The 27,433-nt window shown below is 46.9% G+C and overlaps 1 protein-coding gene across 2 annotated transcripts; it reads right to left on the bottom strand.

The window, feature by feature from the left end:
- Positions 1 to 1,148: 1,148 nt before the first annotated feature.
- LOC121445626 (selenocysteine insertion sequence-binding protein 2) lies at positions 1,149 to 27,296 on the bottom strand. 2 transcript variants are annotated; one of them, XM_041647773.1, is made up of 17 exons: positions 27,192 to 27,296; positions 26,243 to 26,391; positions 25,080 to 25,329; positions 24,680 to 24,821; positions 22,167 to 22,396; positions 19,203 to 19,278; positions 17,083 to 17,282; positions 13,750 to 13,872; positions 12,379 to 12,468; positions 11,572 to 11,704; positions 8,699 to 8,865; positions 7,502 to 7,640; positions 6,251 to 6,407; positions 5,268 to 5,488; positions 3,073 to 3,227; positions 2,384 to 2,573; positions 1,149 to 1,916 (listed from the first exon to the last, which is right to left on the bottom strand). In XM_041647773.1, exons 1-17 carry the CDS (start codon positions 27,225 to 27,227, stop codon positions 1,813 to 1,815), a joined length of 2,562 nt encoding a protein of 853 aa, XP_041503707.1. In that variant the 5' UTR covers positions 27,228 to 27,296; the 3' UTR covers positions 1,149 to 1,812. The 2 variants fall into 2 exon arrangements, with proteins under 2 accessions (XP_041503707.1, XP_041503706.1); XM_041647772.1 differs by having other exon boundaries at positions 17,083 to 17,285.
- Between the last annotated feature and the right edge of the window lie 137 nt (positions 27,297 to 27,433).

Raw genomic sequence — 27,433 nt, forward strand, 5'->3', positions numbered from 1 at the left:
GAGGCAGAGGCAGGCGGATCTTTCTTCTAGGCTAGCCTGGTCTACCTACAGAGCAGCCAGGGCTATACAGAAAAACCCTGCCTCAAAAAAACACACCTTTAATCCCAGCACTCAGGAGGCAGAGGCAGGCAGATCTCTGTGAGTTCGAGGCCAGCCTGGTCTACAAGAGCTAGCTCCAGGACAAGCTCCAAAGCTACAGAGAAACCCTGTCTCGAAAAACAAAACAAAAACAAGAACAAAAAAATCCCTGTTTGGTGCACCAAGAGTGGGCGCCACACTGCTTCGTGTTCGTGCCTGTGACCCTGGTTCCCCGCACACCCTGGCACAGTGGAGGCCAGGGGAGACTAGCTGACTTCATCTAAAGCACTGACTTCAGCAGGAATCCCCTACTGCTAGCAAAGTGATGACACAACCATGGCACCACAGGAGGGACCTGGTGAAGGACGTCTAGAAACAGAATGAGGAGTCAGAAACCTACTCATGGGCTCCTGCATGGGCCAGGAGCCTAGACTAGCAGACACCACGGACAAGGCAATCTCAGGGCAGAAGGCCCTCAATCAGGAGACATTGCAGATCAATTTTTTTGTCTTATCAAATTTCAGAATTCTACTGCTGAGTATAGCTGACATGGTACTTTAAAAAATCTTCATAAATTAATTTCATAGCTTTCCCCCTCAAATAATCTATTTCCAGACTTCCTCCAATCCACTTGCTACCCTCTGACAGGGATGGGAGAAGACAGAGTACCCCGTCCTGCTGACATGGACACCAAACTCATTACAGTGACAACACGGGACCAAACCGACCACAAGCTCCAGACTGGCCACATGGCCAGCCCTGCAGTAAGCGTGCCATTTCTGACTCAGTCTACTTTCACTTCTCAGAGACGATGCTGAGCGCAACCGAATTCAGCGAACAGAATTCCCAAAGCCAGGCCATGTTTACTTGGCAGGCAGAGAGTAAAACTCTTTCCTGACACAGGGTAGACCTGGCAAAAGAGATGCAAGCGCAGGGCGAGGATTCAGAGGTCCCTGGTTCTGTGGCTGCGCATGGTGGCCGTATTAGCAGTGTGAAAGAGGAACAAGTCAGTAGGGAATCCCAGTGGGAATAACCAGTAAGACTGACACCACCAGAGTCTGAGATGAAATTAAATAATCACTCTTTATTCAAAATAAATAGCCCTCTCACTTGCAGAGAGAAAATATGCAAGCAAGCTCTGTCCTTTAAGACAGAAACCACATTCATCGTACGGTCATTAAAAAGATCTGTAGAATCCACACTGAAATCTACAAATTTGATATATACTGCTTCTTTGGAAAATAAAAACTAAAAGGATTAATTTATGTCAAAAAGTCATGTTAGAAACTAATTTTCTTCTGAGGCTCATTTTAGCAAATCCTTGGCAGCACAAAGTGGCAGGGCTCCAACCCCTGAGAAGGGGCCCTCCATAGTCCCCACAGGAGCACAGCCCCTGTTCCGCCTCCCCATCACTGGTTCAGTGGCTCTGTAATAGAGTGTTTCCTAGGCAGCCACAGTACCTAGGACCACGGTCTCCAGCACTTTCCAGGTCCAGTGTGCAGAGGGAAGCAAAGCTCAATCACCGGCTCTTAGGCAAGGCTCTCACGAGTGTATCTGTGTCCACCTGCTGGACTCTAAGAGCTACACCAGCTGCTTCCTTTGCCCTCAGGCCAGTGAATTTCCAACTCTACAGTCACATAAACTACATCGGCTCAGTAAAGAATTGAGAAGGAAGTCTTTCTCCTGCCTCCCCCATCCTTACCCAATACACAGACACACAGACAAGAACTCTTCTTATAAATTCAAGTTCATCATCTGAGAGGTTGAGGCCTCCAGGGAGTCTTCCAGCTCCAGAGCACGCTGACTGTATGCTTCCAGATGCTTTCTCCAGATCTCAACTGCAACAGGAAAACAGCTCAAGTGACAGACACTGACAGGTCACAAAACTCCACAGAGGCTTGATGAGATGTTGCTAACTGTGACGGTCAGCTCTACTCACTCTTCCACACTTGCTAGGCTGGATCTCCCTTAGTGAGCAGCATCAATCACAGCCCCCCAAAGCATCAGTCAACAGTGATCCTGGCAACTTGCTCTCCCAAGTTGGTCTTAGGTATAACTGCCCTTAAGCCTATTTAGGTGGTATTTAGCTCAAATGTTAAGATCATCAAATATAAGACCTTGCAGCTTCTGACGTCTGAGGACTAAGATCTCAGAAGCAATGGGCAAGAGATGGATTCAGGACTGCCTGGACCTACCACAGTCCACTGTGGCAGCTAGTCTTAAGGATTTGGTGCCAAGCTGTTCTCAAACCTCCTGAGGTTCTGACTAACACTGAACGCAGAGGTCCCCTCCCCACAGCACTTACTATAGTATGGTTCTTTTCCAGTGGAGGCGAGGGCGCCTTCATCAGTGGACTGGATGGGGTCCTGTATGGGTGGGTTAGGAGGAGTCTGGGGCCCAGGCTGTCCTGCCAGTTCCTGCCGCACCGTCTCCAACATGGTCTTGTATGCTTGCCGGGCAGCCATGGTCAGCTCAACCATCTTGTGGAACTGGTCCTGAGCACAAGAGAGCACATTGCAGGACAGCAAGGTAGGGGTAACAAGGGTTGTGGAGTCTCTGCCATGGAGTGCTGCCAGGAGATGAGAAGATTAGCCAAATTTTTTGTTTTGTTTTGTTTTGGTTTTGGTTTTGAGACAGGGTTTCTTTGTGTAGTTTTGGTGCCTGTCCTGGAACTCACTTTGTAGACCAGGCTGGCCTCGAACTCACAGAAATCCACCTGCCTCTGCCTCCTGAGTGCTGGGAGTAAAGGCATGCACCACCACTGGCCAAATTTTTAGGCACATGGTACCTCTCAGTTGGTAATAAACCTAGAGTTAAATTCAGGACCTTCACTCGGTGCTATTATGGAGACAAAGGCTACTGCTTTCTGAGAAGATTCTGTGTAGGGTCAACACAACAGAGGCTATGGTCTGCCTGTTGGTAGGCTTACATTATAGGTCACGACCCCAACTTCTTCCCATGGACAAGGAGCCAGAAGGCTGGGGCTCAACTCACCTGGGCCCCATCGTAGCTGAAGATCCCCACGATGCTGACAGGAACAGCTTTGTTCAGACTACGTCCTAGAGCCTTGCGGTTAAGTGCAAACACGAAGGGGATGTTTTGCTCACAGGCGCAATCGATGATAGTGTGCAGTGTGTCGTCCAAGCCACCTGGTCAAATAAGCACAGGTCCACAGGACATGGGGTTGACGCTGACTCTGTAGATAACGAGGTACCCCGCCAGCCCATGCCAACGCCACCCGGAGAGAGCGAGTCCCAACTACAAGGAAGAATCAGTTCTCAGACAGACACCTCCAAAATGTAAGCTGCACAATTCCCATCGTGCTCAGGGAAACTAAGAATCAGCTAACAGTACTCTGACAGGTCACTGACCAACTGCCCCACACGTCCCACTCGCAGGCTGAAAACCAGAGGCGCAGAGGGGCTGGGGGCCTAGCATACTTTGTAGGCCCAGGTGTCTGGTGTGCATGGGCTCCTGGCTCCTTACTACCTTGGGCCTGCTTCTGATGAGGTACCATCAAGGCCAACACAGGGAGATGAAGGAGCACTTTACACAGGTGACATACCTTGTCACTGGGTGCCCAACAGCACCGAGGATCACCCCAACAGAAGGGAGATCTGTCAGGGTGCTGGCGGAACACACCGCTATGTTCCAACATTTCACAAGAAGAAATGAAGAAATGACCTATTTACCTCAGAAATAGAAGACCACAGGGGTAGACTCACAAAGCCCAAGAACAATTTTCAGAACATACTAAGAGAGTGGAACATCTTGACCCCTGCCCTTCCCATGCGTATCTAAAGTGGCTGTCAACCCCACTTGAACCCGACCTCTGTTCCTGGTACCTGATGATCTGAAGAGATCAAATGTTCACTCTACATTAGCCCTGAATTTTAAAAAATCATGGCTTCCTACAACTGGGATATGAGAAAAATTTAAAATAGTATGGGGAAGGGAAGGGATGCGGGAGACATGCTGCATGTCCTGCATTCTGCAGCTCTACCCTGACAGCTGCAAGTGTGGTGCTGGGCCCGCAGGCTCCCCACATGCCTGTTCTCACACTGCCATTGCTCTCCAGCCTTTACCGCAGGAAGCTAGAGAAGCACAGAGACACCCGGCTCTCACTACAGCCCTCTGCAAAGGCAGGGCCAGGCATGCAGGACCCCCATGCTAGACCCCTGACAGCAGCTTAAGAAAGGGTTGAGAGGGAGAGCGGGAAGCAGAAAGAGCTTTCCAGGGGTGTATGATTGGTATCTACTGGGAAGCGGAGGAGGGTTGAGAGGGAGAGCGGGAGGCAGAAAGAGCTTTCCAGGGGTGTATGATTGGTATCTACTGGGAAGCGGAGGTGTTAGGAAGCTAAAAACACACCAGGTAGTGGTACCCAAACCACTTACTTGGAGCTGTGGAAGGAAATACTCCAAGGTTTGCCTAAGGGTCAACTGAGGTTGCCAGGGCAGGAAGCCCAGGCTTGCCTTTTCCATTAGCAGGCTTTATGGGACCACTTCAGTTTGCTGTGTATAGATGTACACTGCAGACAAGAGCAGAAAACAGTCTGCTCCTTCTCTCCCATGATCTAGCGCTACCAAACACACTGCCAGCCAGACAGGTCACAAAGCCCTGCCATGTTCTGACTGGTGGTAATGGTGGGGGCAGTGCCGAGTCAGCACAGAGGGGAGCTCCTGGGGTGCACATGTAGGTGTCTAGCTGTTGCTGCTCCAAGGCCTGGGGTGTAAAATGGTGACCTGAGACCATGGCTCAGAACTTGGCACCAGATCTGCACCTGTTACTTCAGTGTGACTCTGTCTGAGTTAAAGGTTACAAGAGAAAGGAATGGGACAGGGAGACAGTTCATGTATTCTAAGACGTTCCCTCCACTTCCTATGAGTGATCAGCGATGCTAAATACAGACAGAACAAATGCAAGCAGGACCAAAGCCCCTCCAAGGTCTCCAGCAACCCCACTGAGCTCTGGAGCAGCAGCTGGCATGGCAGAGGCACACTCTACCCTGCTGGCTGGCCTCAGAGGAAGGCCCGTGGCCAGGAAGGGCTAGAACCAGTGCTGGACAGGGGCTCAGTTCACAGTACACTGGGACTGACTGCAAGCAAGCTGCCAGTGTGCCCACCGACTATGTGAGACTGTGAGCCCAGAACACTGGGCATTGGCACAGGAGCCTGTGGGGGTGCTGTCACCTTTGGACTGTGTCTTCTCACAATTGGGAGAGATGATGATGCACTTCAGCTTCCTGAGCTTCAGGTGCTTCAGGACTTCCCTCAGCCCCAACACGAGCCGGCGTTTGGTCTTGGCCTTGACAGGATCCTTCTGGTACATCCGGTCTTGGAAGCGCACCAGTTCCTTGAGCAGCCCCGTGACACAAGCATCTACTTCTTTACTAAGCATCTGGCTGCAGTAGCTTAAAGGAGCAGAGGCACAGGAGATGCAGACAGCATCAGACAGAAGCCATGGAGACAGCAGTACTCACCAGGAACATGCAACTCCTGATAAGCCTGCGACACAAAGGCTGGATGCAGCCCTCTACCTCAGGGAGAGATGCTATGGAGGCCCAGCCCTTCATGCCTTATGCAGGCCCTATCTGGCTTCTCTTCTGTGTCACCCTGCTCCGAACACTCATCTAGAGAGATGAGGAACCCCGTGAAAGAGGAGGTATGAGCAATGCTGAATGCATCATACCCTAGGGAATTAAACTGAAGCCAGGCGTGGTGGCCATACTTGTAACCCTAGTATTCAGAGGCTGCAGAAGCAAGAATGTGAGTTCAAGGTCAAGACTATCCTGGGCCACACAGTAAGTCCATCTCACACACACACACACAAAAAGTAAATACATAAGGAAGAAAGAAAGGAAAAAGAAAAGAATGGAGGGAAATAGAGAGGGAAAGAAACTTCCGTGAAAGTGAAATATGAAAGGCCCAGTTACTGTCACTGCTACCCACTCCAGCTTCAAAAACAGACTAGGGACACTCTCCAACCATTAGCAGAAACACACAGGAAGAGGATGCCTATATCCCACCCCGACTGCAGAACTAGTTCTGTAGTCGATTTCAAGCACAGGATTACAACATACTGTGGCAGACACTGCAGCTTGTGCTCCTACACCAGCAGGCGGGAGAAGTCAGAGTCAGCCCCAACCCAAGCCCAGCAGCCAATGCTCACTCACTCCCGGAACCTCCGGCTGTGGATCTTGGGGAAGGTGGCACTGCCAGGGGCGGGCTGGCAGACCTCTGGGTCCCTCTGGAACTCCGTGGCAGTTGGCTCTTCTGACTCACCCTCAATCACAGGTGTAGAAGATACTGATTCTTCTGTTTTCTCTGAACCTTCAGAGAGGGAAAAAGAAAAAAAGAGCAATCACTGTGCACCGCTTCAGGGCCTTGCACACAGAGAGCAGTCTGCAGGGCAGAAGGCTCTTGGTGTCAGTAACACAGCAACAATCCATCATCCTGCAGAGCTAGCCAGGAAGAACAACCCAGCCTTGGAGGAGACAGGAAGATGTGTGGACTGCCAGAGCAGCTTTCTGTTCTTTCCTATGCCCCTTCCCAAGTCTGTCCACTCACTCATTTTCACTGTGTTAAAATACAGAAAAGTTACCATTAAGTGTACAGTTCAGTGGTAAAATCTACCTTTTATGTTTGGAAACTAAAGAATAACATATTAGGAAATTTTATAAAGCAGGGGTAGCTGCCAAGCACTCAGGAGGCAGAGGCAGGCGATCTCTGTGTGTTCAGGGCCTACAAGTCTACACACTAAATTCCAGGCTAGCTAGAGTTACATAGTGAGACCATGCTTCAAACAAAAAGACCCCAGGGTTAGCAACATGCAAGAGGCCGAGGCAGGAGGACTGCTATGGCCAGGCTCAAGAAAGGCCTACGCTACAGTCAGTTTGAGGCTAGTGTGGGACACATGCTAGGAAAAGAGGTGGAGTCAGCATGGCACACACCACAGCTGCACTGTGCCAGGTCATAGCCCTGTGGCTGGCACCATGCTGGGGCAGTATCCCTGCAGGAGGCCTCTAACTAGATGACCTGGAGAGGGTCCCTGTAGTTTTCTCATGCTGTGAAAAGTCCTTTAGTCACACATGTTCGCACTATGTACACTCCCTGAACGTACAACTCCATAGAAAGTCTCTGGAAAATCATACACATGAATTTTTTATGACACCAGGTTTCAAATAGTTGGTAAATATAAATAACCTTGGAGCTCCCAGCATCACACACGACCAAACCTCAGGAAGAGGCTCCTCTGCCTGTAGAACTAGGTTGTGGAAACCACATCCTCCTGGTTCCATGGTAACGTGCATTTTACCACAAGGCCCACGTGAGGCTGGCAGTGTCACAATTTCTGCCACAGATCACCATTCTCATGGGAGCTCCCACCTGAAGGACTATTCGGATGCACACACAGAAACTGGTACCTGCAGGGTGAAGCTGCTTGGCAGCTTGGTCACTGGCGCCATTCTCTACCTTCTGTGCATCATCACTGGCCACAGCCAGGCTCACCGCACTTTCCTGGAGTCTCTGCTGCAGTCTCTCTTGCCGTTCTTTTAGAATTATCTTAAAATTTAAAAACAAATTTAAAAAAAATGATTAAAACACCTAAATACCTATAGCTAAAAGATAAGCTCTTCTGCCCAAGAAAGGCCCAAGTTCAGCTTGCTGAATACATCTGGTCATGACTTTGGAGTGATGACGACTCCTTCATACCACATCTGGCATGGGCAATGCACAGTTCTCTCTGGAGACACAAGGCTCTGATGCCAGTTGTGTGGCACAAGAGCCATCCAGCAGACTTTTTTCTTTTCAAGACAGGGTTTCTCTGGGTAGCCCTGGCTTGTCCTGGAACTTGCTCCGTAGACCAGGCTGGCCTGAATTTGCAGTGATTCACCAGCCTCTGTTTCCCAAGTGCTGGGATTAAAGGCGTGCAGCACCACTGCCCAGCCACCAAGGACATTTAAATGGACCCAGAGCACACAGCACAGGGTCAGCTGGTGGACAAAAGGCCTGCAGAGAAGTCTCTACAGTCTGGAGAGCACCAGGGGAGAAGCAGAGTGTGAGGAAGGAAATGTGACACCCACACCCACCCCGTCTAGGTTTCTGTACTGCCACAAAGGAGTAATAAGAGATTTTCTTTGGGGCTGGAGAGATGGCTCAGAGGTTAAGAGCACTGGCTGCTCTTCCAGAGGTCCTGAGTTCAATTCCCAGCAACCACATGGTGACTCACAACCATCTGTACTGACATCTGGTGCCCTCCTCTGGCATGCAGGCAGAGGCAGAATGTTGTATACATAATAAATAAATAAATAAATCTTAAAAAAAAAAAGAAAAAAAGAGATTTTCTTTGCCCGCACTCTCCGTCTTGTTACAAGGAGAGGGTGAAGGGTCGTTTGCTAGAGAAAATTGACAGTTTGGTCTAACATTAGTCTATAATGTAAGCCTTAAAAGCCAAAGATGTGGGCTCTGCTTATGGCTCAGTGGTGGAATGCTTGCCTATGTAAGCAGTGCTCTGGGTTCAATCCCCAGAACAACTGAAAAGCAGAAGGGCTGAGTCCTTCATACAGTGCAGAGTCCATCCATCTTCCAGCGCTTTGCTTCCATGGAAACAGTCCACATACCTTCTTCAGCGAGGTGGGCTTCTTGGCCTTAGGGATTTCCCTCTGCTTCCCCTTCTTCATCAGGGGGGCACTGGAATCCAAGGGGTTGTGTGGGGTCTTCACCTGACTGGAGCGGCGGCCCCTCTCACCTGAGGAGGCGTCCTTGGAAAGGACCGGCACTGCTCCAACTGCAATAGAGTGGGGATGCCAGATGGTCCTGCTGGAGCCCCGCCCACACACCCTCTGATAATACACAGCCTTTCTGGTCTCTGTCAAACCACCTTTTACTCCTTCTCACCGGCATGGGTTCTAAACAGTATTTACTCTTTACCTGGGATCACGTCGGGAAAGTCTATCTAAAACTACAAGGATCACACTACTGACTTGGGCTATTTGAGGTAGTTTGCGTTTACTACCGGTGGATCCTGGGAAACTGCTCATCACCACACTCTCAGGTGGCACTGCCTCCTGTACAAGTTGCTTACTGGCATCTTAGTGACACCATTTGTCTAGCAATATTACATGGCTCTTATAAAATTCTAGTCATGCTTCTAGTTGGTTCTTGAGATTCTTGGACATAAACACACTCCAAGTTCTACCACGGGCAGTTGATCTCTGCAATCAATACTTCTGATAACTACTCAACCCTGGAGTTGAACTCTCCCAGTCTACCCCACTTTTGGGTGCAGCGCTGTTCAACACTCTATTCCCCCCATGAAAGCCTCCTAACTTGGCTGATCTCACGTTGAGCGTGCCTCTCCTCACCACACCCTTTTCCTGTCTCTCCCTGCTCCTGCCAGTCCCTTTGCTCCCCCTAGATGAATTTATGATTTCTAAAATACCAAAGAAAAAGGGATGGTAACCAATAAACTGCCATGTGCAGTTTATTGTTCCAAGAAGTCACGGAATTTGTCCCAGCATGTCCTGGGCACTCCTTTCTGGAGCATCATCTTAAAATAACTGGCATTGCATCCATCCGACCTCACTCACACAATTCCTGAGTCACCCACAACTTGTCCAGACAGCCAGCACTATCTTTCTAGGTTGCTTCTCATTCTGCAGCACAGCAGCTTGCATCGACAGAGCCTTATTCTCACGTGGTCTCTGGGGCAGATATGTGGCTAGGTGGCCCCTATTTATGCCTACTTGCTCGCCTGGCACCCAATGGTACAGCTGAATCCAGCCCCTTATCTGGCCTCCTAAGTTGTACAGTTGAAGAAGTTTAACTTACATAAACTTCATAGCAACAAACCAAAGGGGCTGGAGATGGCTCAGCATTTGAGTGCTTGCTCTGTAATCACGAGGACTGCAGTTTGGATCCTAGCACCCATGTACCAAGTCAGGCATCCTGTGCACACCTGTAATCCCAGCTCCAAGGGGATCAGAGAGGAAGAGAGCTGGGGCTCGACAGCTTCCAGCCTAGCTGAGAAGGAAAGGTTCAGGGAGAAACCCTGCCTCAGAAGGAATGGACAGAGTGACAGGTAATACCCACTGTCCTCTAGGCTCCCTGCACATGTGTGTACACCTGCACATCCACAGAAGGAAAGGACAGAGTGACAGGTAATACCCACTGTCCTCTAGGCTCCCTGCACATGTGTGTACACCTGCACATCCACAGAAGGAAAGGACAGAGTGACAGGTAATATCCACTGTCCTCTAGCCTCCCTGCACATGTGTGTACACCTGCACATCCACAGAAGGAAAGGACAGAGTGACAGGTAATACCCACTGTCCTCTAGCCTCCCTGCACATGTGTGTACACCTGCACATCCACAAAAGGAAAGGACAGAGTGACAGGTAATACCCACTGTCCTCTAGGCTCCCTGCACATGTGTGTACACCTGCACATCCACAGAAGGAAAGGACAGAGTGACAGGTAATACCCACTGTCCTCTAGGCTCCCTGCACATGTGTGTACACCTGCACATCCACAGAAGGAAAGGACAGAGTGACAGGTAATACCCACTGTCCTCTAGGCTCCCTGCACATGTGTGTACACCTGCACATCCAAGGCCTGTCAGGAAGGCCCCAATGAAATACCTTCATAAGAGTTGCCCTAGACAAAGTATCTCTTCAGAGCATAGAAGAGTAACTAAGACAGTAGCCTCCTTACCCCCACAGGGTGGGGTGGGGTCCCCCATGCATACAGAATGCAGTGAAGGCCCTGGGAACATAGTCTCGTCATATAAAGGGAAACTGGGCCAGGAAATGGCTCAGCCAGTAGAAGCACCTGCTCTGCAAGCCTGACAAAATGAGTTCTATCCCTGGAACCCATGATAGATTAAGAGGGACGCATCTTTAACTTTAAATTGAAGGTTCTTGATTCTTCTTATTTATTTATTTACTTATTTATCTATTTATTTTTTGAGACAGGGTTTCTTTGTTTAACAGCCCTGGCTGTCCTGGAACTTGTGCTATAGATCAGGCTGGCCTCAAATTCACAGAGATCCACCTGCCTCTGCCTCCCCAGTGCTAGGATTAAGGGCGTGCACCACCACCGCCCAGCTGGGTTCTTGATTCTTAAAGATCATATTTAACTGTAACTGGGATTTTTTGAGACGCTCTCACCGTGTAGCCCTGGCTAACCTAGCACTCCCTACGTAGAGCACACTAGTCCATTAGAACTTGTTTCCATCTGTGGGTAAGTAAACTATTCTGTGCCACATTATCTCAGCATCTTTCTGAAGAGATGTCCCAGTGGACTCGGCACACTTGGTAACCAACTGGCATAGACGTTCAGGTTCGTTAGGATTCTACTCTCCTTCACCGTCCATGTCCATGGCTATCCCAGCACCCTCTGCGGTGGTGATAAGAACTTCCATGAGGAAGGAAATACTTACTGAACAGCCTCGGGAAGCAGCTTTGAGCCCTTGCTGAGGTGCAAAGGTGCCTACCTGAGAACACCACTGGTCTGGAGGACGGCTTGGCATGCGGGGCATGCTGCTGCTTCTCCAGCGCTGCCAGCATGCCCCCCAGGTCCAGCTGCACTGGAATCTGGCTCTTCTTTCCACCAGTTTTGAAATCATTCTACAAAGCACAAATTTACAAGTTTACTCCTAATACTGGATTTTGCACACCATGATTTACACTTTGCAAAAATAAAAAGATAAAACAAAGAGACTAAAAGATTGTAAAATTCACATTACCTGCTATCATTAATAGCATATACTGAAAGCTTATGTGAAATCTTTGGCTACAGGAGTCTGTGAAGATGGGAATGGAGGCATATCCCTGTAACCCCAGCCCTCGAGAGGCTGAGGCAGAAGGACTGCTTTAAGTTCAAGGCCAGCCTGAGTTCTCATGTGACACCTTGTCTCAAAAAGACTCAAATAAAAACTCTAAAAGTTTTTGTCTGAGGCTATCTGGTTGGAACTATGACTTCCCCAGCTCAGTACTGACTGGATAGGGTAAAAGAAGGAATGACCCCCTTTGGCTCAGTATGGACTGGGCTGAATAGAAGAATGTTCCCTCCTCAGTTTCTAGGCAGTGTGTCCCCCCGTCTAACAGCAACTGTAGTCACCAAATCTTATTACAAAAAGGGCATTCTGCTTCAGCTTCACAGTGGTCCTGTTGTTTTCCTTGGAGATCCATCAGAAGGCAGGCCTCTGTGAGGACATTCAGCGAGCAGGTTCTCCTAACAGTTCCCATAGCAGGACAGTTACATCGGAAGGAAGCGACAGCGTCTGCAATCTAACACTCACCTGCGCCTGCTGTTTGCTCTGAAGTTTCGGGGACTCTACTCTGTGTCTTCTCTCAGACGCAGCTGACAGGTTGGGGAATTCCTCGGCATCCTGGGGAAAGCACACCATCAGCTTCCTACACGGGGGTGAGCAGCTGCACACAAGCTCTCCCTGACTCCCAACAGTTCCCAAAGGTGATTACACACATCTCCACGTCGCTACCATGGAAGTTTCAACTTTATCTTACTCTTAGAACACAGCTCTAACACTCTTGCCCTGGTCCAGAGGGATTGCTGCCCAGGACCTAGGTACTGCAGGAGTCCCCAGAACTGACCATACTGCCTTAACATGAGTCTATCAAAACACCTGTTCTTTAAAAGACTCATGTTTTTCAGCAGAGAAACTCAGAAATCCGAAATCAGCAGATTGAAATATTTTGAGGCTTATGGCAAACAAGGCAATAAGCTTCCGAAGAACAATGAAAACCCTATTTTGCCGCAATTCTGTCAGCAGTTTGGTTGCTCTGGGATAAAGTCATGTGGGAATTAAAAGGAAGAAGCATGCCCAGTTGACTGGCCTAAACACAACTCTCTGCCCTACACCTAACTACTATTCTGGAATGTTCCAAGACTTCTGTGAATGACCTTTCCAGTTCGGTGGGAATGTCCTGGGCGGCAGCCCTGGGAGATCCTGTGCCTACACAAACAGCAAGGACCCAAGTCTGGTAGCGGAATGTGAAAAAGACAAACAGGCCAGAGTGAAATGCTGTGAGAACTGAGCTGGCTCTTTAGTGTGTGCGAACATGAATACAGGGATCCTGGGACAACAATTAATATTCCTGTAAGCAATTTCATGGGATTCTCCTGACTGGGGTCTACGAGGAACGTATGGCGTTCTACACTTCCCTTCAATAGTGAGGCACTTCATAAGATAGATACATGACAGAAAAGGAAGCCTATAAAAGCTGGCTCTGCAAGGGAAGTAACCCAGCGACGAGAATGGAGGGGAACATGAGCAGCACAGGACAGCAGCTACTAAGCTCCAGCCAGGTCTCTCAGCCATGTGAGGAGACAGCCTGGAATAGGCAGAAAAGACAGCGAACACTACTCTTTTCTCTTTCTGTTGACAGCTTCTCAAATAGCCCTGGCTATCCTCTCTCCTCGAACTCTGTGTGTAGCTGAGGATGACTTTCAACCCTGATCCTCCTGTCTCTGCCTTCCAATTGCTGGAATCGTGGGCATGCACTACCATCCTGGAAGACTGTTAAATTCTTTCGAAGCAGGAAAAGAACTGCTAACAGAGGCAGCAGAGATCTTCAATCCTGAAGCCAGTGTGAGCCCGTGTCTGAGAAAACCGCACCCGCACCACACCAAGCTTGGAACAAACACATACTTCAATCCGTGGGGGCTCCTGAACTGCCAGGACTTCATAGTTTGATTTAGACTTGTCTTTCTTTTTCTTACTCTTTCTTGAGGTTTCATTTTGTTCGAGTTCCCCTCCTTGTGATGCTTTGGCCTAGAAAAAAATAAAAAGAAAAAACTGTGGAATATAAGGGTATCTAATAGAATCTTTGACCTGTTCCAGAACAAAATTAAAACACAGGGTACCACTTTTCTGGAGACTTGCAGCCCTGGACATGACAGACTGCTCACCCTGAAGTCAGGCTGTTAGAGAGCTGCTCACATTTAGGTGTGTCATTCCCGCCAGCAAGGCAGGTTTCTGTCTTCTGCATGGGTGTCTGATTCCTACGAGTCTCTGAACACAGCAAAGCCTGGCCCCATGCCTGTTAGGCTGACCCCCACTTCCACAGGACCAAGAACCTGCTGCTCCCACCTGAGGCTGCTGTGCCCTGGCTTTGGGGGTTCTTATACTTCCTGCCCATGCTTAGATTGGTCATTGTGTCTGACCCAGCTCATTTCTTTCTCCATCTATCTGGTGACTTGCTGGGTTTTCTCTTGAGAGCACTAACCCTTCTGCTGAGTTCTGTATCTGCAAACTTTCAGCCTTTTCCATGAGACTGAACTCATCAGCACAGCGATGTTTTTAGAACTCCTCTAGCCCAGGAGCATTCACCCATCAGGAGAAAAGGCTCAGCAGAAAGAATGAGCACTCTTACCAACCCAGCCTGTTATGTTTAAAAGACCACTTTTAAGGGATTGTGAAAATGCCAATTATGTTTTGTTTTTAAATTAGATACAAGTTTGGGATGTAGCTTCATGGGAGTACATATGCTAAGCGCTGGGATTGATTTCCAGTTCCCAAAGAAAGGAGAATACAAATATAAAATAAAACTCAGGAAAACAGAATCCCCTCTTAACATGTTTATGTTTTGATGCCTGCAGCAGGATCTAAAATAACCTACTAGTGTGGGCTTCCCTGGGGGGCAGAAATTAAGAACCACAGACCAGGGCCTGGACACAGGGTTCAAACCCAGAACCAAACTGAAAAGTCACATGTACTTTTAAAAATTTCCAAGAGGTATGGAAGAGAACAATGTTCAGATGACTAAACTCTTGTAGGAACCATTGGCATTTACATAGAAGAACTCATAACAAAGAAGGTTCCAGAGGAAAAAAGTTTATCATCCAAATCACTATTGTTCCACTCCTTAAAATACAAAGTCCCTCCGTGTTCCCCAACCCCTAGACAGGGCCTGGCTCCACACTCTGTGGCCCACCCTGACCTGAAACTAGGTATATACCCCATTGACTTCAAACCTGTGACAATCCTCCTGCCTCTGCCTCCCAAGTGTTGAGATTATAAGTGTCAGCTGTCATGTTTTGTCAAACAAGATCTTAACTCTCTCTCTCTTTTTTTTAAAGATTTATTTATTTTCTGTTTATGAGAGCTCTACTTGCACATATGCCTGCAAGCCAGAAGAGGGCATTAGATCCAACTATAGATGGCTGTGAGCCACCATGCTGCTGGGAATTAACTCAGGATCGTTGGAAGAGCAGCTGATGCTCTTAACAGCAGAATTTTTTTGTTTGGTTTCTTTTTAATTTTAGACTTTTGAGGCAGGGTCTCACTATGTAACTCTTGGCTATCCTGGAACTTACTTTGTAGACCAGGCTGGCCTCAAACTCACAGAGATCCGACTACCTTTGTCCTAAGTGTTGGGATTAAAGGCTTGCACAATGAAGCAAAAACCAATTATTTAAAAAAAATTCTGAAACAGATTCATTCCTATTTCCTCACTGAGTGCACCACGACCGGTTACCTAATCACTCCCGCCACCATGCCCTTCCTGCCATGATACCCTCAAACTCTGAGCCAAGCAGACTCTTCTTCCAAAACGAAAACCTCAATAAAAACCTGTTAACCGATAAGGCCCAGATCCCTCACTATGTATTAGAAAACTGGCTTGGATGGCAATCTGGAAGCTACAACCAATAACCAGACAGAAGGCTGCTGTGCACCTGTACTCGGTCACTGGAGAAGGAAAAAAAAGGAGGGGGGCAAAGGGCTCACACTTGCAAACCCAGCTCTTGCAGACCCAGATCTATGCCAGCCTGGGCTACCATGTGGGACCCCACTTCAAAACAAAAGACTCTTTAAAAAGAAATGCATGAGTTTAAGTGGGGGGAGGGGGAACATATTCTATCTATTCTGAAATCTTATAATAGGTAAAGTGAAATGCAAAATGAAAAAATTCTTTAAATGCAAATGAAAAAAGCTAAAGGAAAAAGCTGCATCAACACACACACACACACACACACACACACACGAGCATGAACTTATGGCAGCGTCATTTCTTTATAGAATTCGAGAGCTGTAAACATGGCTGTGGTAGAGTGCTAGCATGTTTAAGGTACACAGTCTCTCCCTCTCTCTCAACAAATAAAAATATAAACACTCCACATGGTTGCAGTCGTTTTTTATTAAATTCTATTAATTTTACATACCAACCACAGTTTCCCTCCTCCTTCCTCCTGACCCCTCTCCCCAGCTCCTTCCTACCCTCCCCTCATCCAGTCCTCAGAAAGAGTAAGGCCTCCCATGAGAGTCAACACAGCATGGCTTATCAAGGTGAGGCAGGACCAAGCTCATCCCCCTGCATCAAGGCTGAGCAAGGCATCCCCCCACTTCCCTAGGGAATAGGTTCCAGAAAGTCAACTCACGCACCAGGGACAGATCCTGGTCCCACAGCTAAGGGCCCCACAAACAGATCAAGTTATACAACTGTCACTCAAATGCAGAGGGCCTAGGTTGGTCTCATGTGGTTGCAGTGTTTTAAGACGCCTCCTCTCTTATTTCCTGACAAATATCCCATTCTCTTGTCAAGGCTCAAGTACAAGAAGCTCATGCTGGCCAGTATGGGATGGACTGCAGCACTCTCAGTGAGGAATCGGGAAGGAAGGTACCTAGCTGGGGCCACAGCAGACCCACAGACTCTGCCGTGAGACACGCCTCATTGTCCCTTTTTCCTACTGTGTACTACATAAACTCTACCACCCAACCATGCTTCAGTGCACAGGTCAGTGGCACTACATCCTTGTACACATTACTGTAAGCAGGCAACTCTAGAGCTTTCTCCAAGTCTGTCACCAATAAGCACTAACTGCCCACTCTTTTCCCAGCCCATGACTCTTAACCATCTTAATTGGTTTTTTTGGAGACAAGGATTTGCTATATAGTCTAGATTGCCCTTGAATTTACAATTCTCTGGCCTCAGCCTCCCAAGTGCCACCACCACAGCCCCACCCTGTCTCTAGTGATGCGTACCTCTGCGGTAGAATGAACACACTTCTCCCTGCTGTAGGAAGGGTCTGATAAAGCCTCAGATGTCACACTGACGTGCTTAGCATCTGCTGATGAAGCAGTCTTCTTCAGGCTTATTAAGGAAGCAATGTTTCCAGTTGCTGCTGCTGATCCTGAAGACACTGTCTGCCGAACAATATAACCCATTGGTGTCCAAGATAACTCTGCTTAAAGATAACCGCAATTACTAAACATTTCAATGGTAAACAGGAGTTTCTTGATTATTCAAAAATGCACTGTGTGATAATCAATTATCCACAACATAACAAAAAGGATAGAGTTTAGAATACCATCCTGCGAGACTGCAGTATTTACCAACTAGCTGTCCAGAATACCCTAGAACCATAGCACTTGCTGACTGTCCAGAACACTACCTTAGAACTACAGTACCCACTGACTGTCCAGAACACCCTAGGACTACAGTATCCACTGACTGTCCAGAACACCCTAGATCTACAAGTAACCACTGACTGTCCAGAACACCCTAGATCTACAGTATCCACTGACTGTCCAGAACACCCTAGGACTGCAGTACCCACTGACTGTCCAGAACACTATCTGAGAACTACAGTATCCACTCTACTGGTTTTTCTTCTAGAAGAGTGCATGCATGCTTAGTCTCTTCCCCTTCAACTTATAAATTAATTATTTGCCTAGATTTATTAACTTGGAGACCACAGATTGGTAGGCAAATAAGTTTTGGTTAAATAACAACTCACAAAATACTTGTGTGGCAAACACAGAATTAGAGAGTGCAGATCCACTTTGGGCCTACTAATCTTGCTCTGTGCCTGTAAGAACAAGTCAAGGATCTGTAGACCTGTGCTGTTACAGGGACTGGCAACTAACTGCATTACAAATGTGAGCACACCAAAGCTAACCCTCAGCTGCCCATGAAGCTCTACATAGACACCAAACAAAAGACATCCCTCACCAAGGGATGACAAATGCCTGTCAGTCACATGACCCACACTACAGAGCAACTGAGACAGCCTTGGCAGTGAAGAACTGTCCTGGGATGTACCATACTGAACCCAAGAACACAAGAGCCCATGTACTGAGGAATGGTTTGGACTTTTTTTCTAGGACAAGTTTCTTTCTTTTTTTTTTTTTTAACATTATTTATTATGTATATAGTATTGTTTTCATGCCAGAAGAGGGAACCTAATCAACTTACAGATGGTTGTGAGCTACCATATGGTTGCTGGGAACTGAATTCAGGACCTCTGGAAGAGCAGCCAGTGCTCGAAACCTCTGAGCCATCTCTCCAGCCCCTAGGGCAAGTTTCTATAACCATCTCAGAAGTATGATTTCCTCGATGCTTTCTAAATACCTGGCTTCCTGGACAGGATGCTGAAAGCACACCAAGTTACAATCAACTTCCTGGCAGGAGAAATGCCCAGGAGCCTCCCTCATTCCTCGCTCTAAGGAGTGTACTCTGTGGTGCGCCGAAGGCAGAAGAGCCAAACACCAAACCGGACCACGGAGCTACATGATAAGAAAACAAAGGCTACTCTAGCCACAGTCTCTTTTATAGGAAAGGTTATTTTTTATAAAAACAAACTGTTTATTACTTTTAAGTGGAGAGTCTGTTGTTTCATGAAACAGAGTCTTACTGTGAAGACTAAGTTATCCCAGAACTATTGAAGACCGGGGTTGCCTTTGAATTTATGGAATCGTGTCTTGCTGTAGTCTCCCAAAAGCTGGGGTTACAGGCCTGGCCATAAAGTAGTATTTGTTTTAAAATCTGATTTAACTTTGAATAATGCCAATATTAACAGTTGTCGCTTAAATATATTGATGCCCTGGGACTCTGATATTTTAAAGGTATACTATATCCTACAGTACTGAAAGTCCTCATTCTTGGGTTCATAAAATTCCCATTTACCAAGACTTCTGTTCATTTAGAGTATGGCCTCTCATTTTACACTGATTGTCATGAATATGGGCGCCAATATTCTCAACTAACACTGATGGTAGTTTTCAAAAACTCCTTAGCTGTCTTAGAGCTTCAAAACTAACAACATTTAATGACAGTGGCATTAAATGTGCTTATAAAACAGCCATTGTGTGGTCCCTCTTACCTCGTGCACATGGGGAACTGGCGGCAGCACTGTCAGCTACAGCTCCATCTGTGGGATCGGTCTTCACCGTCTCACCCTACAAGAAGCCCAGCCAGTATTAGGTGAGTCATTCACAGCAATATAGAACTGCACACCTTGTAGAATGGCCAGGTTACACAACACTGACACTCTGGGGCGGGGATGCAGGCTGCTCACTCACTGCTGGGGAGGCTCCCCATGAGGCCACTGGGGAAAGAAGGCAATGGCCCATATCTGAGCTGACAACGCAGACCAGTGTATATTATCAAGGGAAAGCAGCTACAGAATGTGTGATCCCAACTCCTCAATGTTCCAGAAAAGACAGATGATCAGAGGCTGCAGGGCTTGGGAGAGACTAACAGGTGGAACATCATCTTCAGGGCAGAGAATACTCTTCCTGATACAATGATGGACACATGTCATTCCAGGTCTGTCCACCTGCAGTGACCCAGATGTCAGCTGGGAGGGCCAGGTTAGTGGCATGCCCATGAAGCTGCATAACTGTAACACACAAGGGTGGGCTGACATGGAAGCTGGGGATGAATGGGGCAGGCAGCATATGAAAAAGTCTGTCCCTACCTCTCTATTTGCTGTGATCCTAAACCTGCTCTAAATAGTCTCATTAAAAATACACAGACTGATCTACTTCCAGTATAGCCAGGGTTACACAGAGAAATCCTATTTTGATTAATAAACAAAAAATTCCAAATATCTAAGTAAATAACAGGGAAAGTTAACTACTTTTTTCCAGCAAACTTTCCCAAGTCTACAGCTTAGGTAATACCTTCAACTTCTCTGCCTACAATGTAAACATTGTATATTGTTTTCATATAGGTCCCAATAACTACATCATAGTACTTTAAATAACATGCAACTTTTATATACCATCAAGAATGAGTAGGAGTTGCACGTGGTGGTGTATGCCCACATGCACTTACAAACACAAACAAATGTAAAAACCAAATAAACAAATTATGCATCCGCATACCCCATAAACAGCTTTTCAGGACAGTATCCCAATATTTCTCTAATTCTTAAAATTCAACGGTACAGCTGGGTGTGGCGGCTTTAATCCCAGCACTTGGGAGGCAGAGACAGGTGGATCATTCTAGGACAGTCAGAGCTAGATAATAGACTTTCTCTCAAAAAACAAACAATACCTGCTTCCCCAAAACTCAATGGTCCTAAAATCAATGTTCACATATCAAATATAAAAAAGTCCATCAAATCAAAATAAAACATCCACAAAGCCAAAAAAGCCTGTGCCCTCTCAGGAAGCAGGCTGCCTCCTTTACTGATGTTAGGGCATTGTGATGATGTTTGGTACAGGATGCAAGGACATCACAACGCACCCCAGAGTAACTGCAACCCCTGCATAAGCAGATAGATTCACTGTAAATGTGCATGGAAATGAGCTGCCATGTGGGTGTTGACCTCAGGTCCTCTGAAAGAGCAGCCAGTGCTGATAATCACTGAGCCATTGCTCTAACCCTTAAAGTTTAGATGATTTTTAGGATCATATACTTTACAAATTTATCCATTTGCCGTTTTATTATTTCAGTATGGTCAGTAACCTAGATTACAATTATTAAAACATAGCCTAGGTTCGGGACATCACTCAGCAAGTGAGCATTTGCCTATCACTTGTCAGCACCTGTGCTTATCCTCAGCAACATACACACACAAAACAAAAACATCTGTGCTTTTCATAAATACCACTGGCAGCTCACAAAGACCAATGGAAACCATAAACAATTTACTTAATCAAGATGGTTTAAGTGAATTGTAACTAGTAACAGGATAAATCCAAAAGAAACAGTTGTTGTCAAATACTTAATAAAATGTGAAAAAAACTCCAAAAGATTTTATTTATTTAATTAAATTTATTTATCTTTGGTTTTTCAAGGTGGGAATAGATGCATGGTTTTATCTTTCTTCTTTGTTTCCATACTGTCTAGTACCCTTCTCTCTCTTGGGTAGGAATCTGCCACAAGTTAACTTATGGATGGAATCTTGAATGTCATCCCAGAGGCTCATGTGCTGGAGCACTGTCCCCTGAGCTGGCGGTCTTGTTTTAGGAGACTGTGGAACCTTCAGGACACAGAAACTGAAGGCTGGAAGTAGGGTCACCTTTTCTGAAGGTTAAAACCTGCTCTGGTTCAGATGCGCAGGTTCCTGTCCATATAATGAGAACAAGTCACCTCTTCACATGCCCACCACACTTTCTCATTATGATGCACTGTACCCTCTGAAGGCATGAACCAAACTCATCTTCCGTCACTTTCTATGTTGGGTATCTTGGTCATAGCAAGTAAAAGTAACTAACAAAATAATCCACCACTTTTCAGTTCCTAGAATTATGAGTCAGTCTTTGGAAAACAAAATGGTTTAATTTGGTGGACTAAAACTTTGAATTTGCAGTAACCACTGCTGCACTTACGGTTATTAATGAGACTGAGTGAGGTAAAAAGCCTAGCCACTTCAGAAGCTGTCTCAGCTAAGTTTTAAACTTAAGTATTTTAGTTTTTAATTTCCATATTTTTACTTCTTTGTGTGTCGGGAGGTGGTATTCAAGGGCCACGGGGCATGCCTGGAGGTCAGTGGGTAACATCTGAGTCACCACACTTGACCATCTCTTCAAAGGTTGTGAGGCTGTGGTGCTAGGAGGGGCACTTTAAATGGACTCGACCAGAACCTCCCCCTTCTGAGGTGCCTCGCTTTGCTCTGCCTACCAGGTTTCAAGGGCGCACATCAGGTGATCTTTTGGAGATCAGCTCCAGACGTTACAATCTTGTTATTATCAGGCTGGCCAAGTGCAAATTCAAGGCCTCTCCCTAGTACCTTTCCCTAGCAATCTGGTGTGATTTAACATACAAAGTGTTTCAAGTGACAGAACACAAGGGTGTTTACAGAAGACAAAACAGACAGACAAGCCCTTCCACTCACCTCTACCATCGCTGCAGCTGGCTTGCCTACTTCTCCCAGGAGAGGCATGTTACTGGCAGCTGAGCCAAGAGGCCCCCACCTGGGCTGCTTCTGTGTCTCTGGCATGTTACTGTTCTTTGGACTCTGCAGTTCAGGAAAGTCCAACCCGCTAAATTCAAATTCAGGTTTGGAGGTAGATGTAGTTTTTTCAAGGACTCTGGACTTCCGGTCTGTTCGTTTGTGACAACCGTCTGTAATTAGAGGATGAAAAGCTGGGATAAAAGTCAGGATACAGCCTGCTCACTAGCACTCAAGCCTGAACTTCAGAGAACGAGTGGATACAACAGGCTGACGTGAACACACAGCTCGCTCTACTGCTAACCCTCTTTACAGCAGCGCTGGGTACAGATGACAAAAGCCATCCACCAGACTGCACATTTCTGGACTAACTCTAAAGCTGGTGAGACAGTCAAGCTGACTGCACAGCTGAGCATCTTAATTCCTCATGTTCTGGAGATGGGCAAACTTAGGGATACCTCACCAATTTCCTGTAAGTAATCAACGCCCCCCCTTCCCATCTGCTGGAGTAAAGTGGATGGGGACTGCTGTATGGAGCTGTGAGCCTCTTCCCATACTTCAGTGCCAGGATAGTGAGATGGCTACAGCTTATGAAGCCCCTAAGCAAATTATAAGCCCAAAGTTAGTACATTTAACACTGACATTTCCACACTTTCATAAATAGAGTTGATGAGAATAGAAAAACTTATTAAACCAAGTGCTAGAATTACACATGGAAGTTCATAGCCCTGGTTAAGCATACCAAAAAAAAAAAAAAAAGCTGGGGGGTACAGAGATGGTTCAGAGGTTAACAGCACCGGCTGGTCTTCCAGAAGTTCTGAGTTCAATTCCCAGCAACCACGTGGTGGCTCCACAAACATCTGGTGTCCTTTTCTGGCCTGCAGGCATACGTACAGGCAGTGTGTACTGTGTACATAATAAACAAATAAATCTTTAAAAAAACAAAACAAACAAAAGGAAACAACAACAATAAAAAAGCTATAAGCCAGGTGAAGTGGTACACACCTTTAATCCATTTGGGAGGCAGAGGCAGACGTTCGAGGCCAGACTGGTCTATATAGTGAGTTGCAGGACAACAAGAGCTACACAGTAAGACCCTGTCTCAAAACAAATCGAAACCAAATGAAAAACCAACCAAACAACAATAACAAATCAAAAGCTGTAAATATTATAGAAATAATTGTGGGGGGCCAGGTGGTGGTGGCGCACGCCTTTAATCCCAGCACTTGGGAGGCAGAGGCAGGCGAACTCTGTGAGTTCGAGTCCAGCCTGGTCTACAAAGGGAGTTCCAGGACAGGCTCCAAAGCTACAGAGAAACCCTGTCTCGAAAAACCAAAAGAAAAAAAGAAAAAGAAGAAATAATCGTGGGAGCTAGAGATCTGGCTCAGCAGTTGAGAGCACTGACTGCTCTTCCAGGGGGCCTGGGTTCAATTCCCAGCACCCACACAGCAGCTTGCCACTGCCTGTGACTCTAGCTCCAGAAAGTCTTCTGACACCTTCACACAGACAGTACACATCAAATAAAAGTAAGTTGGGGATTTAGCTCAGTGGTAGAGTGATTTCCTAGCAAGCACAAGGCCCTGGGTTCAGTCCTTAGCTCTGAAGAAGAAGAAAAAAAATCTTAGCTCTTCGCTAAGCTGTCTCGAAAAACCAAAGGAAACAAACAACAAATAATTCTAAGAAATGAAAAAGGAAAATTGTTGTGTCTATGGTCAAACAGTACTAGTAGATGACTTCTAGGAATAACAGATGCAGCTGGGAACACTCTAAAGACTCGGGCATAAGAGATCTTAAAAATAGCTTTTCCTAAGCATAGTGGTCCACATTAACAATCCCACCATTTAGGAGGCTGAGGTAGGAGGATCGAGAAAGTTCAAGGTCAGTGTGATCTATATAGTAAGGCCTGGTCTTGAAACTAAAAACAACATAGGTTATCAGGTAGACTCCCTAGTTTTCAGCCAGGTGCGAACAGAAATTTTCCAGCTGGGAGATGCACGTGTAATCTCCAGTAACCAGAGTGCCCAGGTTTGGTACTATTTAGCATGGCATTTTAACTATGGTCAAGTCCTAGGGTCAAGTCACTTAAAGTGAGCCTTCAAAATGGAGATGCAGTTTAGGAGTGAGCACGGACACACACAGTGTAAAGACTACGGTTGTGATTTGAACTAAGGTTATGTTCTGACCTTGGGGTCATCACCTGCAAGCTACGTGGTGTTCCTAACAGGCTACGGAACCTCCGAGTATACAATGCAACACATCCCACGCTGTATTGACCCCTTCCAGCCCTACTATTGCTTGAGAGAAGCAATGTCTAGAAACCACAGTAAGTGTTTTTGGCCTCAGCTAGGCCAGGCTCCAGGGCACATTTCTTGGAGCAGTCATGATAAGCAACCCGCAGGGATAGTACTGTTTCAGGAAGGTGTCAGATTGGCACTAGATAAGGTCGTTAGTTTTACCTGATTTCAAACTACCCTCGGCGCGAGCGGACAGGTGACAGGAACCTCTAGCTGGTCTCATCTCAGATGGCACCGTGCCGTCAGCCCTTCTGCTGTTTGACTTTTGCGCATCACATGTTCTTCTCCCATCAGAGTATTTTTTCTGCAGAAGAGATTTTAAGAAAATAGTATGAAATAAAAAACCTACTACCACACTGAGAAAGAAACTTCAGTCCAGCAAACCAGTAAGCATTCACATTTTAAGCATTTAAGGAAAGAATAGATCAAACCATTGGTAAAAAAGGCTGCTTATCACAAAAAGGTAAGCAACACTTAAATGTCACTCAACACACTAATTTCTTACATTTTAAACACTCAAATGATCAGGGTCAGGACACTACAAAGCACAGCATTTCCTCACCTTCAATACACCTTTTGCGTCCTGAGGAGGGCACATGTGCTCATTTCGGGGCTTTGCTGTCCGAAAGCCCGGGTGACACTGTGCTTGGCTGTAATCACACTGCAGGGCTGGCACTGAGCAAGCACTCTGTGCAGACTCAAGGGCATAAGTGGAACGGGCAAACGGATGCAGGGAGAGCTCAGAAGATACGTACTGCGCTGGAAATGCAGGGGCTTTTCTAAAGGCCATGTCTTCAGGATAAACTTTTTGTCTAAAAAGTGTAAATTTCAGTTGCAGATTTCATTAACACAAACCAAGGACATTAATTTTTTTGTAAGACAATAGTTTAAACCTTTTATTTTTTTAGGGTCATTTACTTTAGCACTGGAAAGTCCCCTACCAACAACGGAATGTGAGCTAGAGAGATGGCTCAGTCAGTAAAATGCCTGCAGCAGAAGCCAACGACCTGAGCTTGGGCTTCAGAGCCCGGGAAAGCAGTGTGCAGCAGTGTCTGGAACTCCAGCCCCAAGTGGGGAAGAGCAGACCCCTGGGCTCACGGTCCAGCCGACTGACGAGCTCAGTGAGGCTCTTTCTCAAAAAAATGGAAGAAGAGAACAACCAGGGATCAACATCAACTGCGGGCTTCCACATGCATGTGCACACATGTGCACATTCACTCACATGCACAACACATGTGCATGTACATACATACAATCAAACAGACCCTCTTTTTCTTCCTACAAAGGCTGTTGCAGACCTTCTGTTTAAAACTAATGAACTAGGCAGCTGGGCAATAGAGCTCAATGGCACACAGCTTTCGTAAAATGCTTAAGGCCATGGGTTTAATCCATATCACCACAAAACAAGTGGTAAAGTTAAAAAAGAAGTTCAGGTGGATGTCAGCACAGTAAGTACCTGACATGGCCTCGGCGGCCCTGGACTCAATAGCTTTTGGCCATTCCCTTTGCTGAGGAGTTGCCCTACTGCCTGCTCAGCCTCTTTCCAGGACCTCAGGATCCTTCCTGCTTCAACCCCTATACCAAATCCTGCACTGTGCTGTGACCTCCTTTCCTCCCCTGCAATAGATTGGTATCAGTGTTTCAGAGTATGTGGGGGTATGTGATTACCAGTGTCTCCAGGAAATAATCCTTTTACGTAAGGCAAGGCTTTTAGAAAATACATACTCAGTCGCCGGTGATTCCTGCACAAATGGGTAGTAAGTGGCTGCGCAGCCAGGGAAGACACACGCTTCTGAGGACTCTGACCACGCCACATTGAGCCCAGCAAACTTAGGGACAAATGGTTTGACATCAGCTGACAACTTGATGCTATCCTGAGGAAGAAAGGGTGGGTTGGGCTATAACACGCTGAGATTTGCCAAACGCAGACAAACAAAAATCCAAAGAAAGCTGCTCTATTCTTCTAACAGGTCCAACGCTGACTAAAAGGTGCACAGCAAAGACAGAGATTCCTTTAGCATCAATATCTCCTTAATGATTTATTAGGAAAAGACATTTACTGGATTTTAAAAGTGAAATTCTGACCCTGAATTAAAGTTGAAGCAAATCCAACATTGTTATGTAATAAGAACCATAACTTAGGACGATTCTGAGGATTTAAACTCGGAGACCGTTATTTTTAACTTTCTCATCTTTATGTATGAGATACACAAGAATCCTGGAACTACTGTAGCCAAAAACACCCAGGGAATGATCAAAACTCTAGTTTATAAAACACACTGCTGAAATTTATTGCCACTGAATATTTCAACAAAAAGCACCAAATATTTGATTTGTACTTAGTAAACCACATAGAACCTTTGCGAAAAAAAAAAATCATCTCACTGCCATGAGTCCCTGGAATTCAAAACTGAGCTTTGTCTTGCAGTTACGACGCAGTTATTCTGACAACTTCATCACCGTGTTTGGCCGATTTAGAGTGGGTTTCTGAGCGCGCCGGTGCGCCATCTAGCGGTCATGCAGGGTGCGGACGCGGGTCTGCGGAGCCGCGGGCCGTAGGCGGCCTCTGTGGCATCACTCGCGGGTCGAGCCGTGGGAGGGCCAAGCCGCCCTGCCCCAGACCTCAGCCCTGGCGGCCCCGCGCGTGTACCTGTGGCCGCAGCCAGCCCCTTACCTCGCCTTCGGGCTCCCGCGGCCGCTCCGACGCCATGGCGGCCACGGAATAGCCCGCGCCGTGAACCGAGCGGCGGGGCCAACCAACGACTCGACGTTTCCGCCTACCGGCACTACAGCGACAGGATGTACGTCACCGAAAGGCGACAGAAGCCTTTTTATGGCGGAAGTGCTTGGCGTCCGGATGTGCGGGCAGCACGTGGGAACAGACCCGGGGCAGCTGCTTTTGGAGGTGGCTTCTGG

The sequence above is a fragment of the Microtus oregoni genome, unplaced genomic scaffold, assembly GCF_018167655.1.
Source record: "Microtus oregoni isolate MIOR12 unplaced genomic scaffold, Mior012 000231F_ref0000181, whole genome shotgun sequence".
NCBI classification, from domain to species: domain Eukaryota; kingdom Metazoa; phylum Chordata; class Mammalia; order Rodentia; family Cricetidae; genus Microtus; species Microtus oregoni.